Below are 26,173 nucleotides of genomic sequence, written 5' to 3'. Positions count from 1 at the left end.
AACTTTCTCTCACAATTAATCTTACTAAGACTATTATTCAAACTATGTTTTATAGCATTTTTTAGCGTTCTCATATTAAAATTAATTTAAGTTGAATTATTTCTTTTTTTGGAGACTCGCGTGCCATTTATAATCATTTTTATACATTTTTCCCACTTCAGTGGATGCGGCCGGCACATATGCAATCAATCATACGAAGAATAAACGTGAAACCCAAAGCGGCAGGAGTGCGTAAAACCAAAAGCAGTTACCGGAAAATGCGGGTGCTGTGAAATTGGGCTAAAACCGCAGACGATTTTCGAAAAGTGAAACATATGGAACAAAAATCGCTTAGTGTTCTTATTTTTTTAGTGTTTATAAAAACATTTTTTTAAATATTATTCTAGCAATTTGTCAATGTCTCTTACAATGGCTTTAGAGCTTCTACTAAACTACAGGTCAACGTGTATCTATCGAAAATCAAAATTGAATATTTAACTTCTTATGCGAGTACATATTGAAGTTAATTTGCTAACCTATTATCAATTACAATGCACATAAAAAGTACAAAAGGGTTAAGTCTGCTACCTTCAATGAACATTAATCAAAATGCTTTTTGACTTTTTATTGGTCACTCAGATCTCAACCCAACTAGACATTATGGGGTCACTTGTAGCTGACATTTTAATTAAATTCATACCTTTTTCCTCTTCCCAAGCACAAATACGTTACTCTCATATTTAGAGTGTTTATGTCAACATTCGATCCAGGAGTACATTAATCATGACTGTATAATACATTAAAAAACTGTAGAGATGAGGGCTTTTAAATAAAGTCATAATCGAAAAATCGATATCACTGCAGACGATTTTGTATAATAAAAAGAATTTTTGCCAAAATTTATTTAAAATAAATTCCTTTTTTCATATTTCTCAAGACATTTAATAATTTTTAATTGATATTGAGTAATTTAGATACGTAAGATATTGTTATTGGCGTAAAGATAAAATTTATTAAATAAACACATTTTTGCATATATTTATATATCTATACAAATGGATGTATATTTAAATAAAATAATATATTGATGTATTAAATTACATCTTTGTATTTATGAGGTTACAATTCTTTTGTGATTCTTCATTAATTTATTAATTATTTATTTTCATTTGATACATTCAATTTGTTACTCTACACACTAATAACTCAGGCGAACAAAGATACGTTAAGCCACTTAATTAATTCTGTGATAATGCCTCATTCATATTTAAATTCAGACATTAATAAAGATTTATAGATACAAAATTAATAGTTCGTTTGGCTTTAGTTTGTACTCATACTTCAAACTACGTTTGTTCGAGATTTATGGGCTCTTCTCAGACACTTTGTCTGCCTTGAGTAAGCTGGCTTACTAATTGTGTTTAGTGTGTCTAATGTGCGTATCTCGCTTTAACTGCTGTCTTAGAATAAATTACACGTTCCTTCCTGAAAAATAGTACTTATCATCGCTTTTTCGCTGTTAGTGGCTCTAAAAGATTTAATTGCTCAGGTCAATATTGATTCAAGCTACTGAAATTTCTAGCAGACGTTAGCGCAAATATTGTATTTAGCACTTTTGGTCAGACACCTGCTTAAGGTTGGTATTGCCTTAACTCTAAAAGGAGAAAAATCAGTACTTAAAGTAATGGAAAGGTGTCGAAGTGATTCAATAATTTTCATGCTAACAATATTGTATAAATCAAGAAAATACATCTTTAATAAAACAGATTCAATATAGTTAACCAAAAACAACTAGTGTAAAATTTTTGTTAGTGTAAATTTGTAATTCACTTTCGTCAGAGATTATATTTTATATAATGACGTTACTTTAAGATAAGGTGTAGAGGGATTATGAGGATGTTCTCATGGGTGCAGTTAAGGCTGCTGCTTAATCAATCACAATTTGTGAGACTCTTGTCATAAGACAGTATTGCTGTATAATCTAAAGCTTAGACAATTACCAATAGTATTGAGGAAGCATTCACAGAAGGCTCTGTTCTTCGGAGCCTGTGATCGCGTTGAGTAACGCTGCCAAGAATGACACACATTTGTGAAAGTCAACTGTGTAAGTAACATGTTTGCATATTGTCAATCCTAACCATCTTGTAATAATCATGTAATAGATTATTCTATATAGGAAAAATTCAACAACTGTTTATATAAATAAAATTAATTATATAAAATATTGATATACTCCAAATGTATTCTAAAGGTACGTAAATCCGCGTTGGATTTATCTACGATATTCTTGTAATCGGAATGAAATATATGTTACAGCTTATTTAGTTTCAGCGTATTTATCATGACTTTTCGAAAACAGTTCGGAATGAGTTATATCTTAAAATTAAAGGAAAGTCTTTTACTTTTTCTGGAGCCCAAACTTTAAGTAGATCGATTCAGGTTGGTTTTCTTATAATCAACAATCTTTTCTAAAATTTAAAAAACTCAAATGTAAAACTTATCAAATTAATTACAATTATAAATATTTAATATTTATATATGAAAAATTAAAAATATGAAATCTTCATAGTCGAATCCAAATTTATTACCTCACAAACAGATGTTCAATCATTTTCGAAATGACTAAATGTATTTCTTTTAATATTTCTCTAAGACATTAGGCAATTAAGAGATATTAGCAATAACAGATTATCGCATTCGGATTTAGTCGTACTAATGATTTTAAACAAAAAATAGTGCTAATGTCAATGTCAAAACTGACATCACTGCCACTAACCGTGAATGTAAACAAACTCACCACAAAATGACAGAACCATCGGCTGCGGCCACATTAGCCAGAAACAGAATAAAAGGAGGCATTTAACGTTGCTGCTTCTGGGTCTGCTCCCAATGATGAATGTCTAAACAATTTGCAATTATGAATTTTGAAAAGAATGAAAAACTATTAAAGAATACTTAAGTCAACAAACAATATACAAAAGTGGCAAAAAAATAAATCATCAAGAATTGTAAATTACTCAACAAATAGCAACTGACAGAATATCGAATATTTTAACAGATTTTTACTAAAAGCCACTCAGGGCCAAATTATCACATTACGAAGTAGCAAATCCAAAAACAAAATATCGTATTTAAATATTTATGAACCTAAAAACAGCACTTAATTCATACTAAAACCAATTAATCTCATTTTAATTAAGCATAAATAAATATTTCCAAAAATATGTCTACAAAATTAATTTACATATTTCTGTTTGAAGACGCTGCTAAGACTCTCAGTCTACAATCTAAGCAGCAGACTTAAGATACTTTTTCTGTTATCTTCTGGTGCGCTAACAAAATTCAAAAATAAATAAATTAGCGAGTATGAAAAGATGTGAACAAATCCAAAAATAAATAAATAAAAACGATGAGAACATAAAAAACGAATTTGTAGTAACATTTATCGATGGCATTTCGCAATGCTCCCAGGGGAAATTAACAAAACGGTTGCGTTTAAACCGGAAACTGGAACGGGGACAGGAACGCGCCGCAATAACAGTAAATAACGTATCGACATGTTTAAAGGACGTTGCGAACGTAACTTCTAGGTTATATGGGCGAGAAAGGTTTATTGGAAAGTTATTAGTAGAATTGAAATATTTGCATTTTAAAAGGGATTTTATAAAGTTATTTAAGACGTCAGGAAAGTTTTTAAGTAAAATGAAAAATGTTTGCAGACATAGGCGTTTAGGAAACTACATTATAATGCATATTAATATGATATGATAATGATTAAAATTAATTACGTTTCTTAGGATGCAAAAAAAATCTTGCAAATAATACGGCCAAAAAATTGGTGTTACTAAAAACGACTAGAGATATAACTAAAGTAACTAATAAACAAGAAATACACCTGAAAAACCCTTGCCGGATAAAAAGAAGAAAACATCTCCAATAACAACAAGATCATCTGATCCAATTGGAATAAAAGATGATCCAACCAAATGTGCAGAAGTTGAGTTTCTGTATCTACATTCCTAGAAATAATAATGAATGATTTCTAATAGAAGTCCATGAAAGAGACTTTTATCGTAGAAATAACTAATGGGGTTAATCTTTTGTCGTAACTCCAATAGCAACGATGAAGAATAAGGCGTACACCCTATGTAATCTTAAGATTACTAGAAACACTATCGATAGACAACCCATTAACCAATATTTTACTAAAAATCATTTTGATTTTTAAATTTAAAAATAAGGAAATATGGCATAGAACCCTCATGTGAACGAAATCCCATTTATACATCCCATCCTAAATACATGAGTAAAGATGATGCGATGGTAGTAGGCTGCTACCAGAAAACTTCTCTTTTGTGTTTTAAAATAATAATAATTTTCTGCATTTATATATATGTAAGAAAGTCTATACTACTGTACAAGTGATATTATCTACTATCCCTTGTAAATATTTGCCTTTACAGTATGATATAATACAATTTTTATTTCAATATCAAAATAACTGTATATTTTTTTTTTCATTTTCAGTTTGCAACTGCAATAATCACGCTCGCCAATGTCGCTTCAATATGGAACTCTTTAAGAAGTCAGGCCGTGTTTCCGGTGGAGTTTGTCAGAACTGCCGTCACAACACTGCTGGTCGTTATTGCGATTACTGCAAGGAAGGATATTATCGTGATCCCACGAAACCATTGAATCATAGGCGTGTTTGTAAATGTAAGTAAATTGAGAATACCTATTGATCTATTAGAGATAAGTAAATGGCGGAATAATTTTTGATTTTATTAATTTATCTGTTAATTAATATACAAGTAAATAAAACCCGAAGTTTACAAATTTACAAATTGACAAATTTTTTCCATCGAAATGTTTAAAATCAAATCATTACTAAAATGCTAATTGCAAGTGATTCGTATCATTTGTCAAGTTGATTTTAATTAAGTTGGTGCTAATTTAAATTGCTCATAAAAATATTTATAAATTTTTTAAAACAAATATTTAATGCAATTCGTTGCATATTAACAGCATTTCCATTTGATTGAGTTGTTTATTTTAATTTAGAGGCGCTTTGATATCGGAAATTAGCATATTTTGCATATTCATGAAAATGATTTTTAAAAACAAATATTTGAAATGCAACGCGATGTCGCCCATAGGGAATAGAAATAAAAATAAAAACTCAAATTTATATGTATCTATAAACATATTAATATAAATAATTTAGAAACTAGTTTCTGTATTACTCAACTTCTTAATATACTTTTATTAATGCAAAATTAATTTATTCATTTATCTAAATGTCAGCAATAAATGAGAAGAAATCTTTGGATACATCTTTGGATGTTTCCATTTAAATTTTTAACAAATTTCCCACTTCCAATAAAAAACTTTCCAAGTACTATTTTCATTTTTCAAATGAAACACAAACAGTTTAAAACATATAATTTTAGAAATCTTGTTTTAATTGTTTATAATTGAAATTCGAAAAAGAAACTCAAATGAGTTCATTTTAAAAATGAGGCAAAGTAAATCTTTGAAATGCTTTTAACACTTCACAAGGAAATCAACATATAAAATCTAGTAAGTTTGTATACATCGAGAAAAGTGTAAAAAATAAAAAAAAACAAAAACAAAAATTACTCACATTAATTAAATTTATCCAACTTAAGATACATCTACGAGCTGTTAACTACACAAACAAACGCACTCAGGCAAACTTAAAATAATAAATCCTGCGGATAGTGTAAACACAACGAAAATAAATTCTACAAAAAATAAATACCAAGAATATTGGAACAATGCACATTGGCAAAGCTCAAAGGTGATTTTTATTTTCTGCAAATTATTGGAAATTATAAATTAATGAGTTTGTGCGAATTTGCCCCACTACAATCAGTCATTTTGACTTCATATAATAGAGAATATCAATTTATACAAGGCACAGTATATAGACTTGTGTCTACAAAATTAAATTTAGAAAATAATCTTAAAAGAATGGAAGAATAGAAAATAAACACGCTACTGGCTGCCAAAGAGCGGCACACTTCGACCATCATTGATTCCTTGTGTTACTATATTTACTCAGTAAGTCAAGCTTACTAAGTCAGCAGTGGAAATGTACTATTACTGATCCGAACTAAACAGAAGATACGCCATATTTGGAATGAAAGCTAAAATGTCAGCTCTTGAGGACATCCTAACTTCGGACAGGGATGTGTGAACTCTTAACCTAGCCCAGAGTAAAGTAAAGTCACAGTCAATATTACTAAAGGTCTCACCTGCTTTCAAACAGAGATGATGTGCTATCGTTTCAGACCCATCTTGTTAAGACGAAACTCAGTTCCGTTCTTCCTCCAAAGTTGAACGGATGCAACATCTCCTTAGCCCGGCAATCACCTTATGTAATCCGACAGTACCAACATGTTTTGACCACAAACCACTTTTCTATCAGAGACCCTTGTTGCGGATCACGCCTAAGAAAAAGTTTCTTATAATTTTCAAGACAAAACCATAGCCTAATGAAATCTGTGCTATTCAGAAAATAGAACAACTGTAACATTGGATCTCTCCAACAACAATGAAGCATTATTATACAAGTTTCTTTGAGTCAATTCAGCTTATCGGTTTATATAAACATGTTGTGCAGCCTTATAGGCGCACATGACGACACCTATAATGGGTGACTTTAATGTAAAAGTAGGGCTGGAAGTATAGCTTTATATATAGTAAGTTACTGTTAAGCATTCGTTGTACAATTAGTTATTTAGTTGCAGTACAAATAAAACATTGTGTTAATGAAACTTTGGGAGCCTCTCCAAAGGCCCACCTTCATCATTGATATTTTCAAATTTTTTCTCAACGGCAATATCTCTTAATTAAATACTAATTCATACATAGCTTTTATCGGACTACATACAATTGTTTTGTAAAATCTAAAAATATTTTATTTTAAATTAAACTCTTTTACGTCACGGTATGCATAGTAATCAGAAATGATTATATATAAGTATTATGCTTCTATTGTTGAAATGCAGTGATATTTCAGATATTTTGTTAATAAAATGAATAAAAAAATTAACTGAAAAATGCAGACATTGTAAATCAGTATATCAGTCAACAACTTAAGTATTGTACTTTTTCAATAATTATTAAAATTTAATATCATATTTATCTGTAATGAACCTCAATGTCAAGTGTTTAATCTATAAAGCGATTGTTTGAGAAACAAGGTTTTAAATCGGTGATTTTTATTGCCGCTACATTTCGACACTCCTACAAAGTTTCCCTTTTATTACCAATAAAAATATTATTGATAATATTAAATATAAGATTTGCTTACAAAATTATATGCGTGGCAAGCAAAAGTTATAAATTTTATGTATCTTAAAAATTAAGACCAATAATCGCTAAAGGTCCACATAAAGCCAATAAGCAAATGCGTTTCGTTTAGCAGCTGCAGTAAAAGATACATTTGAGCTCAAATAAAATTAAGTTTAATACACTTAAGCCGAGTTCAGCTGGGCTTAAACTGCTTTGCGGTTTTTTGTTAACTGACAAAGCGAAAGAAATTAACAAAATTTCGGAGATTTTGTTAACTTTTCGCATGAAATTAATTAAAATTCGATAAGTTTTTGAACTTTGCATTAAATTAAGTATGCACAACTGTGAACGCAATAATTTCAGGACTTATGAATACCGAAACTTTTGCAATTTGCTCAGATTTATGGGCGCAACAGAAGTTTTGAATTTTTTTTTAGAAGGTAAGAACAATAATTGTGATTCATTACAGGACGAAGAACAAAGATTTCTTTCTTTTGTATGACATAAATCATGGAACACAATCTTCTGGTATGATTCAAGTAATACAGTTTTCGGTTGGCCTAATTATTGGATTTGCTTTATTACCTTTTCACTTTTACTGGATGTTTGTTTTCATTTCTTTTACTAAATTATAAAATATCTCTGGACTTTTTTAAATGCGTAATAAAATTCTTGAAAATAATATAAATTTTAATGATGTATTAATGGCTTGATCTAAATTAATCAAGAGTGCCCCTGCAAGCATTTACGTCACTATTTAAGAATTGAAATTACTGGGTTCCTGGAAATATGAACATTAAAGGGAATGAGAAGCTAACAGTTTAGCACACTTTGTTGCTTTCCTGGATGTGTTCCTGGTAGTACCGGTTTATATTACTCTAGAGACCATTAGGAGAACTACTTATAACTTCCAAGTTAACATGGTCCACCTATAACAAAATTAGATCCTCGAAACTCATGAAAAGAGACCGCGTAAGTCTCAGAACTGCAAGGCTTACTGCAGTTCTTTTTGGTCATTGATGGATAGAAACCCACGCAGAGAAAATGCGCGTTTCTCAGAATTCTCATTGCAAAAATTGTAGAAAGGCGCAGGAAAAATTAACCACTTAACCATTACATTTTCTCTGTGAAAGTCCGGGTTGGGCGTCCAGAAGAAATAGCTTTTTAGACAAATAGACGAGTGACCAATTAAATTAACTAAATTCGAGGGAATTGATTTCGTACCTACTCTTCTATATTAAGAGTTCTTACGAGGAATGTGGTAGCAAAACAGCGAAAAATCACTAATTCATGTACATTATCAAATAGCCTACCACTGCAATCAACCAACGAATTGATAATAAATATTTCTTATTATAAAAACAGAATTTCTCTTAAAATAAAGATACTATAACAAACCCAACAATCTATATAATTATAAACCTTGGCACTATTGATTGTTATTAAATATTTTCGACTTCGATTTCTATCACATCTTCAATATTCAAGTATTTCAAAAAGTTAATGTAAAGTAAATCAAACTTTAGCGAAGTAAGATGTTGTGTTCACACTAATGAAATTAAAATGAATAATGATTGGCTCTATAGACTTTGAAAACAGAAGTTCCATATCCTATGACAAAAAGAACAAGTCTGAAAATCCCTGTGGCTCTTTATTGTGTTAAATAAAATATAGTCTTACATTATTATTACATAGTGATATCACGTGTACCAAAACAGATAAAACAAGATTTATATGTAGAACATAACCTTACTTTCAAAACAGTTTATTTATACCATAGTATGCCATGAATTGTTTAAAAATCATTTCATAGTAATAACTTATGTATTTTAAATTTTATATTTTCATATTTATTTTTCATATCGTTCGACAACTTACAAAATTTTTCTGGTGAATAAAAATTGAAGAAATCACTTTTTGCCTAATTAAAGTGAATTTTTTCGATTTGATTTTACATTATATATTTTTCTACCATCATGTGCATATCAGTAGAAGAATTAAATCATTATTGCATAAAATATTTAAAGAAGAAGAAGCACCCGGTCCCATTCTCGACTTTACTCATGCGTGTTTCCGCAGCTTTCAAGGTAAGTCACCTCACATCGTCTCAATCGATTTAAATTTAATTATGTGATTCCTACAGACTGATTTTAATCGCTTGCGTGGTCCTCTGGTTGGTGTGCTTGAAGATAATATTGTTTTAGGCAATGTTAGTGTTTCCAAGCATGGTGATGTCGCCTTAACCCAACTTTTTTTGACTACAACAAAGTAAGTCTGGTGTGATTTGGAGAGCGGCGGATTTAACCAACTTTAAGATGAAGGGCCCATGCTAGATGAATGTTTATTGACTGGTTGCATTCACATCTCTATCGGGGATGATTACGAACTTTTGTTTATATATGATTAAATCATTTGTTCAATTGTTCACAAAAATATTTGTTAATAATGCGTAGTTTTCTGACAGTTTTGTAAATACATATGTTTCTTTATATCAGAACTTTAACCTTGTTCCATTTTTATTACTATTATAATTCAGGGCCTTAAAATAAACATAAGTCATATACTATATACGAAAAAAAAACTTATGTAGAAAATTTTGTACAGTTTTCTTAAAGACCTTTAATATATTTTGAATACCGATATTCTATAGTTCAACAAACTATATTCTAAAAACTATAGTTGACTCTAAATGATGGGTTAAAGTTAGCCAACTGAATGATTTTTAAGCATAAAAGTTTAGTATACTTTATTGTAATACAGGGAATGATTCAATAAGTTGGGACCAATGGATAATCAAATGTAAAAACGGGCACAGCAAAATGTATTATGTCAACGTTTTATAAGAGATATATATACACATTACTCTATTAATGTATAGAGTTATATATACATGAGCGTGGTTAGCCCAAATTAGAATTTAATAAAGTTTATCAATTCTTTTATTTAAATTTATATTTATATTGCATATTATATTGTTTAAAATTATATTGTAATGCATTAGATACTAATTAACTAATAATTAGGTTATACTACATAACATAGATAGATAGTTTTGGACATAATTTTTATAATAAATGGAATCCAATAATTAAGGGTCGCATTGCATTTTCTTACTGATCTTCATTCTTTATTAATAGAAGAACTGATTTTCAACATATTTTCTATAAAATACAAAGAATTTTTTATATCTGTCTATAGTAGAAGCTAAAAATAGATATATATAGTTTTGAATTAAACTCGCTTGTTATTCACAACTCATTAAAATTGGTCAAAAATTAAACATTTAGAACAATGAATTCTTGTTAAATTTAAATTTTACATATCATTTAAATATATCTGTACTCAATTTCCATATGCACGTCAGTCCATTTTTTTATACTCATATCTCATGACCACGTCGATTATTAGTTCGCATGTCAGTCAATTTTCATGTGCCTGCTTGCATGTCAGCACTTTATGGGATTCGAGAAAAGATATTTAACTCTTCAGTGCTATGCATTTTTTCGTAATCTGTAATAAATTATAAAAATAAACTAATTATTATTTACTTCAGCACATAATTTTAAAGATTTAAATGTCTGAGATCTGTCCATCAATTTCATTAACAAATTTCTTGAAAATAGATCATTATACGTGAATCTATTTTTCACATGCGATTTCATCAGTGAGAGATAGCCATTCCATGTTAATGATGATCAGTGATTATGGAGATTATAGTTGAAATGAGATTCGAAAAGAATAATATTTATTTAAATGAACTTTTTAATTAATTCCAATGAACATTGTGCATCAATATTCAATTTAATATATCATTTATAAAATTTACACAGCAATCAAAATAAGAAATTAATAAGAAATATATCCCCAGTAATACAATAATATTCATCTCTGGAGCTGCAAAATCCACTTTTTAGAACCCTCCATTATTCATAACCTAATCCCTTAGTTCGCAGACTTAGTTTGCCGGCGAGACAACTACTCGACATAAAATAACATCAACAACAATCCACGCAATCATCATTGTAACAGTATTACTAGTAACAATGCCTTGTATGATGTTAGTACTTAAACATTTTAGACTGAGATTCATACAAATTTTACTTTGGTGTTACCGAATCTCAAATTTCAAAGTAAACTCTTCTAAAATATATTACAAAATTCCAAGTCATCTAAACAACTTAATAAAGTTTTTTCTTATTTATAATTATGATAATTAAGAATTCTTTAGAAATGGGCTCAACGTTAAACTATGTACTTTCACTAGAGAGCTTAACCTAGCAATCTAAGCTTATACCGCAAAGCAGAGTGTAATTTAAATAGACTGCAAATACTAGTAGCAAGAATCAATGTCCCAATAATATGCATTAAAAACGTTCCAAAGTATCCATGTGTCCGCCCAGAAGAAGCCTTTGCTCTTATTTTCAATTAGATTTAATGATTTCTTATAAAGGCCTACCAGCAGGCTATGATTCCATACTTAATATCCTAATTAAATATAGTTTTTTAAGTAATTGAGCATATTGTGTTTATTTAACTACTCATCCAAATTTATAAGTTTTCCATATATGAAAATGCATTCCCATATGATCATTAAATAAATAAATACTGAAATTAATTTATCTTGCACTTTTCCGAATTAAATAAAAATGATTAGCGGTGCGTCATTAAATTTCCAATGAAATAATTTACAATTTGTAAATCTGGCAGCTTTCATCTAAGCAACTTAAAAGCAACAAATTTAAAATTCATATCGTTCATATCGAAATTATAAATTAAATGCCAATTAAGGCTAAGTCCAATAAATCAGCCAAACAAAGACCACACAAAGTAACAAATCGCTAAACGTTTACCGCTGCAATAATCAAGCGGGACAGCTGCAACGCCTGTTGCGATAATCGACGTAATAAATCGCGTTAAAAATAAAACAGATAAAATCTTCAATCTGCGAATTATAAAAATTAAATGCGATTTATTGCTGTCAATAATTTCACTTAACGCTGCTTTAACTTATCAGCAACACCTTGAACACAGCAACTTCCGCACTGGAAACATCTCAAGAATCAGTTTCGGAACGCCAACAGTTGCCTAATGCGTTGCTGGAAGCAAGTGCAGTTGTGCAAATATTGATTCGATTCAATAAAGGCAAATAAAGATGATTGAGGAAAACTTTGCTCTTCTTTAAGAAAAAGGAGCTGAGAAGTATTCATTGCTGTCAAAGCATTGCATGTCATTAGTCAAAAGTTTTCAATCTCAATCTATCCGAAATAATATCGCATACAAATGTATTAATAAGTTGCAATTTACTTACAACACTGACAGCAGCAGCCACAACAAACACTGCAGCTGCAAACAATCTTTATTTGACTTCAACTTAAAGTATCGCCTTTGTGCATCCCAATGCCAGAGCGGGAATGGCAATTCAAACGACGTTGATTCCTCTTGATGTGCCCGTTGATGGTGCAGTTGAGATGATGCTGTGGGTACTCTTAGCGCTCTCCTTCCAACTTTGCTGTTACTATTGCTGTTGATGTTGATGTTGATGTTGCTTGTGTTGTCATTGTTGTTGTGTTGCCAGTAAAACTTGAAAATGAGCAGCAGCCAACTGAAGTCATGTTGAGCTGCAAATGACTTTGTCGGCAAAATCTATTAAAACACAATTTTGTTCAAAACTTTTGGAACAACACAACAAATTCCTTATCCTGTTTAACTTTGAGAATTATTTTATTTGCTGTTGTTATTGTTGTTGCTGCTGCTGTTGCTGCTACTCTTACTGTTGTTCTTTTTGCTATTATTAAAATGTAAATTTAAGGTGAAATGAAACATCAGTGCTCTTGTTGTATGGATACTTGGATTGTATGGTTTGGAAAGCATCTGTCAACACACACAATTTTTATATCAGAACTTCTGCGTACAGCACAATATACTAAGAAAGACGAGTTGAATTAAGATTCTTTCAAAGAATGAAAATAAATATGAATACAGAAGGTAGTGAATAAATTTATTTCATGCCAACTAAAACTGAACTTGAAGATAAAAGTAATCCGATTGCATTATCAAAATTGACCGTAAAAGCAATTTTCATAATTAATCTAGTTGGGCCGCATGGCAAAATTATTGTATAGTTCAATGGATTTTACTTAATAAATATTTTAAAAATTTAATCAAACATTGTTTCTCAAGCATTTAATATAATTTTTGCACTGTTTTGTGGTTTTAAACTACTAATCATTGCCATTAACTTTATACGGTTTCGGTTTGGTTTTGTACTTGTGACTACCTTATCTCAAATATATCAGTCCTTCAACAACTTTCTTTAAACCAAAGAAATAATATTTAAAGTCTCAATTACTTAAACTTACACCATAAACTAGAAGCTAGATTTATAAATTGATTATTAATTTCCACATGTTATCCGCATAAATCCTGCAAAACAGAGTAGAAAGTGTTGCGAAATAAATTATTCGGCTAAAAAAAATCCAAGTATATCAAATAAATGACAAAAAAAAATAGCTATATTTTTGTATCAAATCGAGAAATAGTTAAACAAATTATAAATGAAAACGCAAGGCTGCGAAAAAACCTTAAATCTCCAGGATAAACAATTTTCTGCATCAACAAATTTGAAGCCCAAGGCATATCGAAAAGCAAATACCGGATGTAAAAGTGATTTAGCTAAAGCTACGTTAAAAGTCACTGCCATTAAGCTCAGTAGATGATATATGGCAATATCTACAATAATAATTTGCTTAGTCCAACGGACCCAATAAGCATTTTCAAGCTTTGAAAAGGTTAAATCTTATATTTCAATTACATATTAGACACACTACATAAATTTATAAAATCTTTACATTAAATGCAAATAAATTCAATAAGAATTCTTAGCTTCTTCGAAGGAAAACACACACTACACACAACTCTACACAAATCTACACACTTCGCAAGCATTCGGGACGTTCATATATCAAAAAGGATTTATGAAAATTTACACTGACATAGCGCACAAAACTAATGATGTTAAATATGCTACACGACACCATTGCCACATGGTTCCAGCATATTAAAAACATTTTCATCTTCATCTCCATTCGTTAAGAATGCTTAGTAGAAATGCACATGTGGTTCTGTCGAGGGTGGTAAGCTCACCACAAAGCGTTGCAACATTTGTCTTCCTTCCTTCAAATGCGTGAGTTGGCTTGAAATATCAGTGCGCATTTTAAACGGATTTTCTATTACTTTTCTTGGTTTACCAACACTGACAACAGTGACGTTACAAGAAAATTGTACTACTGGTATTGTGCCAGCAGAGGGGACAAGGCAACTTGCTCTCACAATAAATTATGTATATTAAGTCAGCTTGCAACAAAAATGGCACTACAACTTACCATCAAACTAATATTCTTGCACTTTTCCGAAACTCTAATGAAATTGCACACATAATTCAATTAATTAAAATTTAAGTTAAATTAATTTAAATCGTGAATTTGTACACGCAGCACACGACACACGACACACTTTCTTTGCTTCACACTGGCAATGCTGGCCCATAAGTCCTACTTGCTTTACATTTAATTTTAATAGCTTTTTAGCCTTTGAATCGTCTTAAAGTACTTTGCACTATCAGAAGAAGATTTGCCAGATTATGTTAATGTAATGCGTCGCTGTTGTTTGTTGTTGGATTTGTTATTATTTTATGTGCAACATATTGCAAGTGTGTGTTCAGTGACTTTGGGGTGTTATATAGGTTGGCTTTGTAACTGTTATTGTTGCTGTATTTCCTATTAGTTTTCGCACGTGACTTGCTGCTTTAATAGCTTTTAATTTTGTACGCTTTTAGTTATGGTGTGTTTAAATGATTTTTGTGTAACTGCTACTTTGATACTTACATGCATCCATACATATGTATCGTTGTGTGCGTTTATGCATATCGAATTGCTATTCCATTGGTATAAATGTAAACGGTTTGACATTTGCTCTTAATTATGTAGGCGTTACCAACAGAAAAGTTTTTGTTGCGCATTTGTCACTCATTTTATAGGCTAATCGTCTTAAAATTAATATTCAACAGTGTAATAATTTATTAAGAATTTAATTAAGTGCATTGTAAATCTATTAAATGTTCTTATATTAATTTTGACAGCACAATCTCGATTTGAGGAAGGATTTAAGTAAATTTCATTATTCTTAACAATTCACAACAATCAAGCTTCGTAAAGCTTGCTGCCTAAAAACCACATAATAATAAGCATAGATGTATAAATATTTTAGAAATAAATGATTAGATTAAAAGGATAAAAAAAAACATCAAATAAAACATATATTTTACTGTCACATAAATTTACAGGTAGCTCATCGGTTTATTTCGCGAAGCTGGAGAGGCTGAAGCACTCCTCTTCCTCTCTGGCTACAAGCCTACCAACACTATAAGTGCATTCATATCTTTATTTTAGATATACGGATTTTAAACCCATCAACAATACAAATTTTTAATGCAACGAATCAAATTTTAAACATATATCACTGCATTAAAAAGTACTAGTACCATTCTAACAATGATAAATTAATACGAAATAATTTTTTTTCTTATTAGTTTTATATACGTTTTTGAAATCAGAACAAGTAATCAAATTCTACGAAAAATAAATTTTGAACAATTTTTCAAAATATTTAAAATTTTAATATTTATTTTAATACTTTTATCAAAATCTATAGAAAAATATATTATTGGTGTTTTGACATGCTGTACTCTACCCGGACTTCATCTTATTATGTTAAACTCTTTTAAAGAATAAAGTCTGACTTAAATAATTTGTTTAAGATTGTCTGTATAGATATTATTTATTATATTTAAAAATAAAAAATATATAAATATGTATTAGGTAAACAAATAAATAATTGAAAATAAATTTCTAATTAACCACGATTTTGCCAAAATGAATTTGCCAATCGAAACCAAAAGTTAATCAAAATATTAATAAAATTTATAAAATATAATTTATGTGTTCAACACATTATTCCAACCCACAAACATGGAACAACTGTATCTATTTAGTGAAGATAGAAAAAAGGCTATGAAAAACATGAACACAGTAACGAACATAGTACCAGACTCAATAGAAGTAAGAAGTTTTAGATAGAAGATACGATGGCATAATAAATAATAATTTTCCGATCATTGCAACATTCTGCAAATAAGGAAATTGAGAACTTACCCAAAATGACATGCAAATATTTTATTTAAATCATAAATCAAATCCCCAGTAAATACACAAAACACGAATGAAAACCAGTGAACACCAATGAACCCCACGGAACAACTATGAACAGCAGCCAACTTCACACTTAAGCACAAATTATGATGCGAGGCATGAAAAGCGTGATTCCTAATAAAATTTATGAGTTAAAATGAATTAAAATTTTCAACAGATTCTAGTCGAAAATACGAAATCCAAAAAGAATCAAAAAGTCAGAAGTCAAAAGTACAAAAAACAGCGAGTGGCCGTATAAAAAGGAGTACACAACTCGGATTTTGCTGAAATTCTAACACAGCACACGTGCTGCCGAGGTTATTTAAGATACTCGAAAAGCCAAACGAAATTTCAATTATAAACAAACAAAAAAACTACAAAAACCGGAGACACAAAACATAGAGAATTTCAGCTACAATTATGAACAGATATACTTTACAGTAGCTTACAATAAGAACAAAAAGAGGTGCTACACTGAAGCACATAATAGTCATAAATGCATATGCTTATGTGATAAATTGAATACTCACTCTCATTGCATTTAACTCATTTGCTAAAAACTAAATTCAAATTTAAATTCTAGAACGCATGATGCCTGTTGACCAAGGCACAGAATTCATAAAGGGTAGCACAATTTTCATATGACAAAGGCCAAGAAAATGGAGTATTACCTTCCAGTTACGGAGTTCGAGGGAACTTAGATGTAAGCTAATAGACAGACATATGAGCTTACAGCAAAGCAACAGCTTGCATGGACATACTAGAATGCACCAGACAGACTAATAAGTCATTTTTCCACAGCAGAAAAAAAGGTCAAACTCATACTTTTCACTTTGATAGCTAAAAAATTAAACATACCAAAAATCATAATTCAAATCACATACTTCAGTATAAAAAATAAAATGTTTGTAACACAGACAAAAAATCTTTACATCTTCACATGAAGTTGCTACTGGCTATGCTGGCTATTGTACCATTAATTGCAACCAACAAGAAGCCGCACACACGATCAAAATGTAAATCATTTAAATCTGTTTCTGCTGTGCTGGGCTCCAGCACTGAAGGCTCCAGCATAATGTGAAAATTTGAATGGAACAGATAACTCCATGCGCCACTCACAGCATAAGAACCAGGGATTAGCTAAACTAACTGTTCATGAATTAAGTGCCTCATTGGCGCAAATACGTGTCTGAAGGTGATAGAACAGTGCTAGAGGAGTGCACTTTAATGCCTCACTTGTGCACTCGTAAACGTTGCTCGTACGTTGCTCGCAGTAATCTAATGCAGTAGTATGAGTTCCAGTGGTAGATATATCAGAGCGGAAGAGAAAGCTTTGTCGTGTTTATTGCTTATGTTTTTCTAAACATTTGTGCTCTACTAAAGTTTATAGAAAAACCAATTTATTATGGAGTTTATTGTACGATAGTTAATTATCTAAGGATTCGATTTCAAAGAAGTAGTGGAATGTATTCATCTTAAAAGCATAATTATTATTAATAATTTCAATAAGAATAACTTACGTCGCAGAGTATTGGCAGAGCATTTTCTCAGAAGTCAGCGAGTGTTCTGAGTTCTAGCCACAATCGTGCTGATTCATTCAGCACCGTTTTTGTCTATATAATTTGAAGTATTTTTCCTCGTATTCTAGAGCCTTGCACATTTATTAATAATTTAATTCAATCAAAATAAATCGTAAACACTACGAAACTCTTGTGTTAATATAAGTTATTTAAAATAATTATTTATTGATAGATTAAGCAAATCTTTTAATTCTATATAAAATAGATAAAATAAAGTAAATTTGGTTTGAACCCATTTAAATTTGTTAAATACTTTACTTCTGGAACCAAATTCTACTGTATAACTACTAACCGCCGCCATTTTCTAATTATCTCGTACATTTGTGCATTCATTAATCAAACTCTAAAATAAAAACAAAAACAGGAAGTACAACAAAAATGTCGATATAAGTACATAGTAGTAATAATGTAATGGCAGTGGCAAGCGTAGTAGCATTAGCAATACTGCAATTAGGACAGCACTTAAGTACAAAAACGAATACACTACCATTTACATTACCTTTCTTTGTTTTGCATTTCCTCCTCATTTGTGTTTGCATGTATTGACTGTTATAACTGCAGGAGGTGGCCGGTCTCCCCTACCATATAATGCTGCACAAGAACACTTCGTACATCGCCAAAGTCAGCTTAGTGCGTTGCAGCGCTGCTAATAGCTTATAGTGGTTATAGTAGCTGTAAGTATGCAAAAAGTACGTGCGAGTTTGGTGTTTAGCAGCAACAAGCACAAAATTGAATTGCTATGCAACACTTACACACAATAACGCCCTGCTCCACATGCATTGCCTCCTGCCGATATGGAGTAACATTGACCACAGCTTGCCTCGGTGTGTCAATGGTCGGCGGCAGTGCATGAAAGTCATTAAAAATGCAAAACATTTGTTAATTTGGTTTTTGGCTACACACTTTTAAACATGAACACATGAAAGCACAAAAGCTTAAGCACACACACAGAGATTCGTGCAAATGACAAGTAATGTATGTCAAAGTATATATATGTATTCGTGCAGAAGCACAGTGAGTGTCGTATGAAATGTACTTGAAATAATAGTAAAAACATCGATAATGCTTGATAGTAGCAACAACTTCTACGGCAATTAACACTATTTTCATATAATCATAGAAGTGCTTAAGTGATAGCACTTATGTGTGCTTACTACTTGTACTCACTGTAGTTGGCTGTATTTAGCCGAGTTCATTTTAAATGTTGTGTGGCCAATGTTTGCAGCATTCATTGCAAATGCATACAAAACGTAATAAAAGCACAAATTGTTGTAGCAAACCTCATATTTAAATTAGCATAAGTCAATTGAGTAGAGGTTTTGCATGGTGTAAACATTTTTCCAGTTTGGAAACTTTTTTTATGCATTTTCCAAAATTTCATACGTTACTGCATACGTTACTCCTTATCTGTTGCTGGCATATAATTAAGCAGCTTAATATCGTATTTAGTTTTGGCGAACTACTCATGGCATTATATGCTGTATTATATGTAATTATTTTAAATGTTAATTAGCTAATTGATATTAGGTGGATAAAATGCTGATATGGGAGCTTTTCTCAGTGAGGATCTTTTAGTGAAATACAAAACTCAACACAGTACGAGTATAAAATAATATCTGAAATCTTCATATCTATATAGTCGATTGTATTTTATTCAAACTCCACTACCTGCAAAATGAACACTTCTCCCAAGCAATTCACTTTACATTTACTTCACATAAACTGAAAAACTTCCAATATACTACATTGGAAGAATTATATCAATTCTCTCTCCAATTCTAGCATATCAACAACATTTTTATATATTATACATATGTAAATGAAGTGCAATTGACAATTACTCACACTGACACTTCAAATTAAAATCTTCTTTTTACCATTTATTTCCATTTTAATATCTATATAAATTTTTATATCTTTTTTATACTTTAACACGACAAAGCGCTTACTTGCAGTTGTAGCAATTTTCGCTTTATTCTACAAACTCGTACAAAAATGTATCTGCACATGTCGAGATTACAGTCATGTAACCAGTAACTTACAGGATGGCTGGCATGTGAAATGATGTCCAAGCTTTTGGGACTCATGAAAACTGTAATGTCTTATGTTACGTTAAATGCATTCAGTAATGCAAAATATTATATGAGTAGTAAATTGAATGAAAAAATCAGAAACTTTTTACGAGAATTCTGCATTCATTTTGGGGTTCCTTCATTTTACTCAGTTCCTGTTTATTAACAGAATTAACAGAAGATATAAATGCGTTGGCCACCAGACGTCATAAGAACGGCGTTTTGTAATTTAATCTGATTTGCTTTAAGTTAAATGCGATTTATATGAACAGGCATGCACAATAGATATGAGCTCATACGCATCTATGTCCGGTCCACATATTGTATGTAAGCACATACATCCGCGTAGTTGCGGATATGCAGACGCAGACTTCAAAAGTTGAAAAACGTAAATGAAACTTTAAATCTGATATTGTCAAGTTAAATATTTTTTTTTTGTATTAAGAATGAGATATGAGTTTTGTAGTGCAACTTCATTGTTCAAATTAAAATACAATAAATTTTTTACAACATATCAACTTGTGACAATTACAAAAAGAATGTTACTATTTATATACAATTAAATTATTCGTATTTATTCTTTTGTCTCCTATGCTTCGAAACAGAATTAAATACTGTTATGAATAGAGGTGACTTCAAATTATTATGACCATTAATTTAAAGATTAAAAGCTTTAAGAGTTACTCACTACAGATCATGAACGGATACTTGAAAGGTAAAGGATGGTAAGATGAATTGAAACATATAAGACTTCATGACGTCTATGAAATCATTCAACATTTTTCTAAAAACCTTCTTTCGTTTCTCTTCATAGCATGCTACAATAGATTAGTATTTCAATATCAAATCATTGTCTTGCATCTATCTCAGAAATACTGGAAAATAGTCATAGTTATAATAGCAAATAGATCCTTTTACTCGAACCAAGTCTGTGCTAACCGATCTTTTAGTCTATCGTTAAGGTTGAAAGACTGGATGATATCTATTGACACGCAGATGTTGACCACAATCCCTCACCTTATATTCTACATACTGAAGAACTTTCCACTGAGCTGTTTCTAAACAACCGTCTTGCTTGGAGGCCTCTTCAATCCATTGTTCACTATTTTTCTTTTGTTTAATCGTGAATAAAACACTCGTTTGGTAGCGTATGCTCATAGAAGAGTTTCAATTCATTACTAAATACTCACATCTCACTACTAAGTGTTTATTAGTAACACTTATGTAAATGTGAAAATTTAAATACTAAGCTCCATATCTTTTATTCATGATTATTGGAATGTGATTTCAGCCGGAAGTCTTTTACAGTCCGATAGCTAAGGTCTTCTTCTTTACTCATTCCTTAGATTCGGTTAAATTCGGTGGAACAAAGGTAGCTTAGCCTATTCCTCCTGTTTCACAAATGTATATATTTAACACTGTTTAAAGCAGGATAACAAATCGTCACCAACACCTACTTAAAATCACATTTACTAGTACTCGTTTAACTATGAAGTATCTCTGATAAACAGAAAACAATCTACTCAACCGACAGATACAAAAGATATTTTGTAAGTGCAAAAATCCAATAAAAGAAAATGAACTTCAGCGAGGAAATGCGAATCCTATGAAATTCTCTAAATCTAATTTTTATTGTACTTTTGCAAATTACAAGATATTTTATTTCAGTTACAATTGCGTTACCTTGGAATTATCTGCAGTAAATTCAGGGAGACACGCAGACAACAAAAGCTGGCAGCATTTTTGCCGGTTATAAATGTTATTTTGCAAATCTTGAATTTATCTTTTTCGCTATTTGGCCATTGTTGTTACCTTTTTTATTCTTAAAGCCAAAAGTATTGCAATTTTGATGTTGATCGCCGTCTAACGGTGCGTTGAGTATCTGTATCTGCAGTGCTTGAATAAATGAAATGAAATTCGTTCTGGAAGGGAATTTGTTTACAGTTACCATAAACCACATCAAAGTTAACAAAAAGCCATAAATACTTGCACTGGAGATTTATTAGGCTTATAACATAAGCGATTTGCAAATTTTTTGAGCTTCACTTGAAATTTATTTCTACATTTTATTTAACTTCTAAGGATTTACTCTCTAAAAAAAGAAAGAATAAGAAACGATAAACAAATACTTTGTAAAATTTAAAATAAATGCAAATTTAATACGAAACATTTTATTAAAACTACATTCGCTCAAGAATATTGGTAATATCCTTGATAACTGAATTCAATTCTCCTACTCTTCTCCTGTTTAGTTTTCAGAAATAAAAATATGTGAATACAACACTAAAGTAGCAAATTATTGAGAACTTTAACGAGACAACCAATAGATTTATTTCAAATGTAATAAAAACAATCCAAACTTTGAAAATAATTGCACAACAGATATTGGATTTCTATCTCAGTACTGTTTGTAGTACCAGTGGGTCACTGTGTAAACCCAAGCGTGCTAACTTACTATCCTCTTAGTACAACTCCTGGATCATATAATCTTAAAATACTGTCAGCAATAGCGTAGTCACTTAGATCAACACTGAAAAGGGAAAGTATGGAAATTTCATTAAAGAATCAAGAGATTTTTTAAACTAGAGAAGACAGAAGAAAGTCCTACTATTAACGCATTGCAATTGGCCTAAGCTTTGATAGTCGCAACCGCAAAATCTATCCTAGCCAAAACTATATCAAAACAGAAAAATACTATAAATCGGAAAGCATTTCAACTTGACTACTTCAAGGTATAATATTAGTCCCATTCATGTATTTACTGGGTACCTAATTTCCGCCATTTGCTTAAAGAATCTTTACAGAGTTTTATGATGATACAGCTGTCCTGTCAGTGAACAAAGTCCTGCTGGACAACATTACTTATTTGTTTTAAACATTTAGAAATCAAACTGATTAAAAGTTCTGTTTCGAAAAGATTCGATCTTAATCAAGATTTCTTCACACCTTCCAAAATCGCGATTTACTTATTTTATTGATATATCTTGTCACGCATATTGTCAAGTATATTTGATAAAATTAAAAACATTTAAAGTTGAAATGAAAAGTTTTTTAGTGAAACTTATATATTATATTTTTTATATTTAATCGTATTATAAAAATTAATTTTTTACGATTAAATGCAATCAAAATTTTTACTGTTTATGTACAGTTTATATTGACTTAAAAACACAATTGTACACTGTAAAAAAAAACAAAGGTTGACGAAACTTAAAACAACTACATGAATAACTATTTTCGTGCGAGTCACGAAGGCAAGATTTTGGTATATCCAATTTCACGATCTGAAGGAGCTAAGCAGATAAATAGCTACGATGATTCTTAGACTAAGAGAGTTTTCTGCTTAGCAGACAAGAAATCAAAACGATTTCAAAATAATAATTGGACTATGTAGCTTACTTACCGAATATTGATATCCAAATAAATTTATACCTAGATAGGCATCTTATATCGAATGAAAGGAACAGAAAGGGACAATATATTAAAAAAGTCGCATATTTAAAATTTTCCAACTTCGGATTACCAGATTAAATTCTTGAATGTAAAATCAAAATTTCGGCGAATCTGAAATTTTTTCGGTATTTAGAAAAATCAATCAGCGAAATCTGTTATATTGAACTTATAGAAGGAAATCAAATTATTCTGAAACTTACCTTCCATTGCAGTCATGAAGACAATTGAATCCAAAACAATGAAATCGAGTATTGTAATGAAATGTCGCTTACATGAACACCGCACATGACAAGGTACTTGTTTGGTGGGTTGTGGACATACGAATATTGAAGCAGACTAGTTGATCAGAAAAGGTTCAGAAATCCACAGAATAAGTCTAACTCATCTTGATAAACCACTATGTGTATACTATTTAGAAGCATAGAAGAATTCACCATTTCAATAACATATAACTGTGAGGGTGCCAGGTTGCCAGAACCTTATACCCAGATTAGACAGAAATAAAACGAAAAACATTTTGGGACTCAGCAAACCTGCAGTGCGGTTACTTATGAGAGTACTAACAGAGCACTGTGCTATTGCACTGGCACTTTCACATTAGCTTAATCCAACAACTGGACTATGCAAGAACTGCAACAATTAAGATAAGATATATAGAATCCGTTAATCAGTTTTCGGTCAATTGCCCGGGACTTCAGACGAAGTAATTTCAGTGGCTTAAAGATGGTTTCTTTACTGGGCTGACTGAGTTAAATTAACTTGTCGAATCTACTTAGCATTTTCTGGAAAACCAATTGACTGGGGAAGAACAACATCAGAAGTTAACAGCGGTACTTGTCTTGGAGGTGCTTGGAGCACACGTCCTCTTACTTTTACTAACCTAGCCTAACTAGTTACATTTTAAAGCACTACTTTATGTGCTAACTATATACCCACAAAACTTGCAATTTTTTCCAGTGTACGAGTATTCCAAACTAAATACCTAAAAAATGGTGCAAGTAACGTAAGTCGATTTTATGGCTTCAATGCTGTAATTTATTGTAGACGACGTTCATTTTGATAGAAAAAGACATTATATAAAATTTTATATCAAATTTGTGCAAAAATAGAACAGTTAAGCACCGTTAAAGTATATCCTAAAAGCAGATTAAGTCCATTTTATTTACAACAAAAGAGCGGAAAGCCAAAATGAGGCAAATTAAAATTTCGTGCAAATAAAACGAAAACGGCTGTGAATGCAGTAAATAGTAATTTTCACTTAAAAAATTAAAATTCTGTACAATTTTTTAGTATTTTTTTTTTGTATATATTTTAAGCACAGAACGAAACATTTCAGAAATATTTTAACGAAAAAAGTGTCGAACAAATTTGCTAAATACTCTGACCTCCATTAACATTGCGAGCAGAAGGAGCAGCAGCAGTGAGACAGCTCCTTTGAGGGGAGATGTTCACACTTTCGGTTGAAATTAGCTTTCTTTGCGATTAAATGCGAATGGACACCGAACATGGAAGAGTTTGGAATTCCACAGACAGACGAAGAAAGCAACGTCAGTTAGCGAAAAGATTCAGGAAGAATGTTGCTACTCAATTTAGCACTGCAGTCAATGCAGTCAACTGCAGTGCAGCATGCATCTTGTATCTTTCAGCAACTCATAAGAAATTGGCAGCGGCACGCTTAAGTACTTGCACTGCGTGTTTCTGGGCAATTTTCAAGTATTCCGCATTGTTTGATGTGGAATGCATGTTGAAAAGTTCAACTGAAACAGTGAACATCCAAAATCTCTTTTTGTCCGCTTTGTTACTAACATTACCGATAAAAAGCATTGCTGTGGTTGTTGCATCTTCAACGTTTAACGTTCGTTTTGCATCAGTACTCGTATCCAACAGATACATTTCAAGTGTGTGGCTTTTGGCTTATCACTTGCAATCACTAAGCTTCATTGGCTTTTGATGTGTACGAAGTTAATTGCTTTTTAATATCGAACCCGTAATGTTTTCAAATTGTTTTTAAGTTCACGTTTAATATAAATTGATTTAGACTTTGCGAAACTGTACGGCTGCAAGTTCTGCCAGATTCATAATCTTGATTGAATCGATTTTAAATGCATTTCTCATTCTTCTTTGAACTTTTCATTTTCAGCTTGTGAATGTCATCCAATTGGCTCATCTGGCAAAACTTGCAATCATACTTCTGGACAGTGCCCCTGCAAAGATGGCGTTACCGGGCTCACTTGTAATCGCTGTGCACGCGGCTACCAACAGAGTCGCTCACACATAGCACCCTGTATAAGTAAGTTATTATATTATCAGCAGCGAAAGCCAAGACTAACTATCTAATATATTAAAATCTTCATATTTTGTTTTTACTGATAGAAGTGCCGCCTCGCATGTCAAACATGCTGGACACCCAAAATACCGAACCCGAACCTAATCCGTATGAAGCCAATGCACCTTATCGCACTGATGGCGGGAGGGGTAAGTAAGTGTTTCTCTTTATTTCTTTCATTTATGTTGTGTTGTGTTC

At 31.2% G+C, this 26,173-nt stretch overlaps 1 protein-coding gene across 2 annotated transcripts in view; it reads left to right on the top strand.

Annotated features, from left to right (window-relative positions):
* The window catches only part of LOC119671816 (netrin-A), a 91,242-nt gene that overhangs the window by 58,283 nt on the left and 6,786 nt on the right, over positions 1-26,173 (top strand). The window contains exons 2-4 of one of the 2 annotated variants that reach the window (XM_038082613.1): positions 4,507-4,695; positions 25,790-25,939; positions 26,023-26,124. In XM_038082613.1, the coding sequence (XP_037938541.1) occupies positions 4,507-4,695; positions 25,790-25,939; positions 26,023-26,124 (441 nt within the window). Of the gene's footprint in view, positions 1-4,506; positions 4,696-25,789; positions 25,940-26,022; positions 26,129-26,173 lie in introns of both variants that reach the window. The other variant, XM_038082614.1, reaches the window with a different exon arrangement.

Source organism: Teleopsis dalmanni, chromosome 1 (genome assembly GCF_002237135.1).
Source record: "Teleopsis dalmanni isolate 2A chromosome 1, ASM223713v2, whole genome shotgun sequence".
In the NCBI taxonomy this organism is placed as follows: domain Eukaryota; kingdom Metazoa; phylum Arthropoda; class Insecta; order Diptera; family Diopsidae; genus Teleopsis; species Teleopsis dalmanni.
The sequence above is the reverse complement of the archived record's forward strand: the minus strand, read 5'-3'. Positions and strand labels throughout refer to the sequence as shown.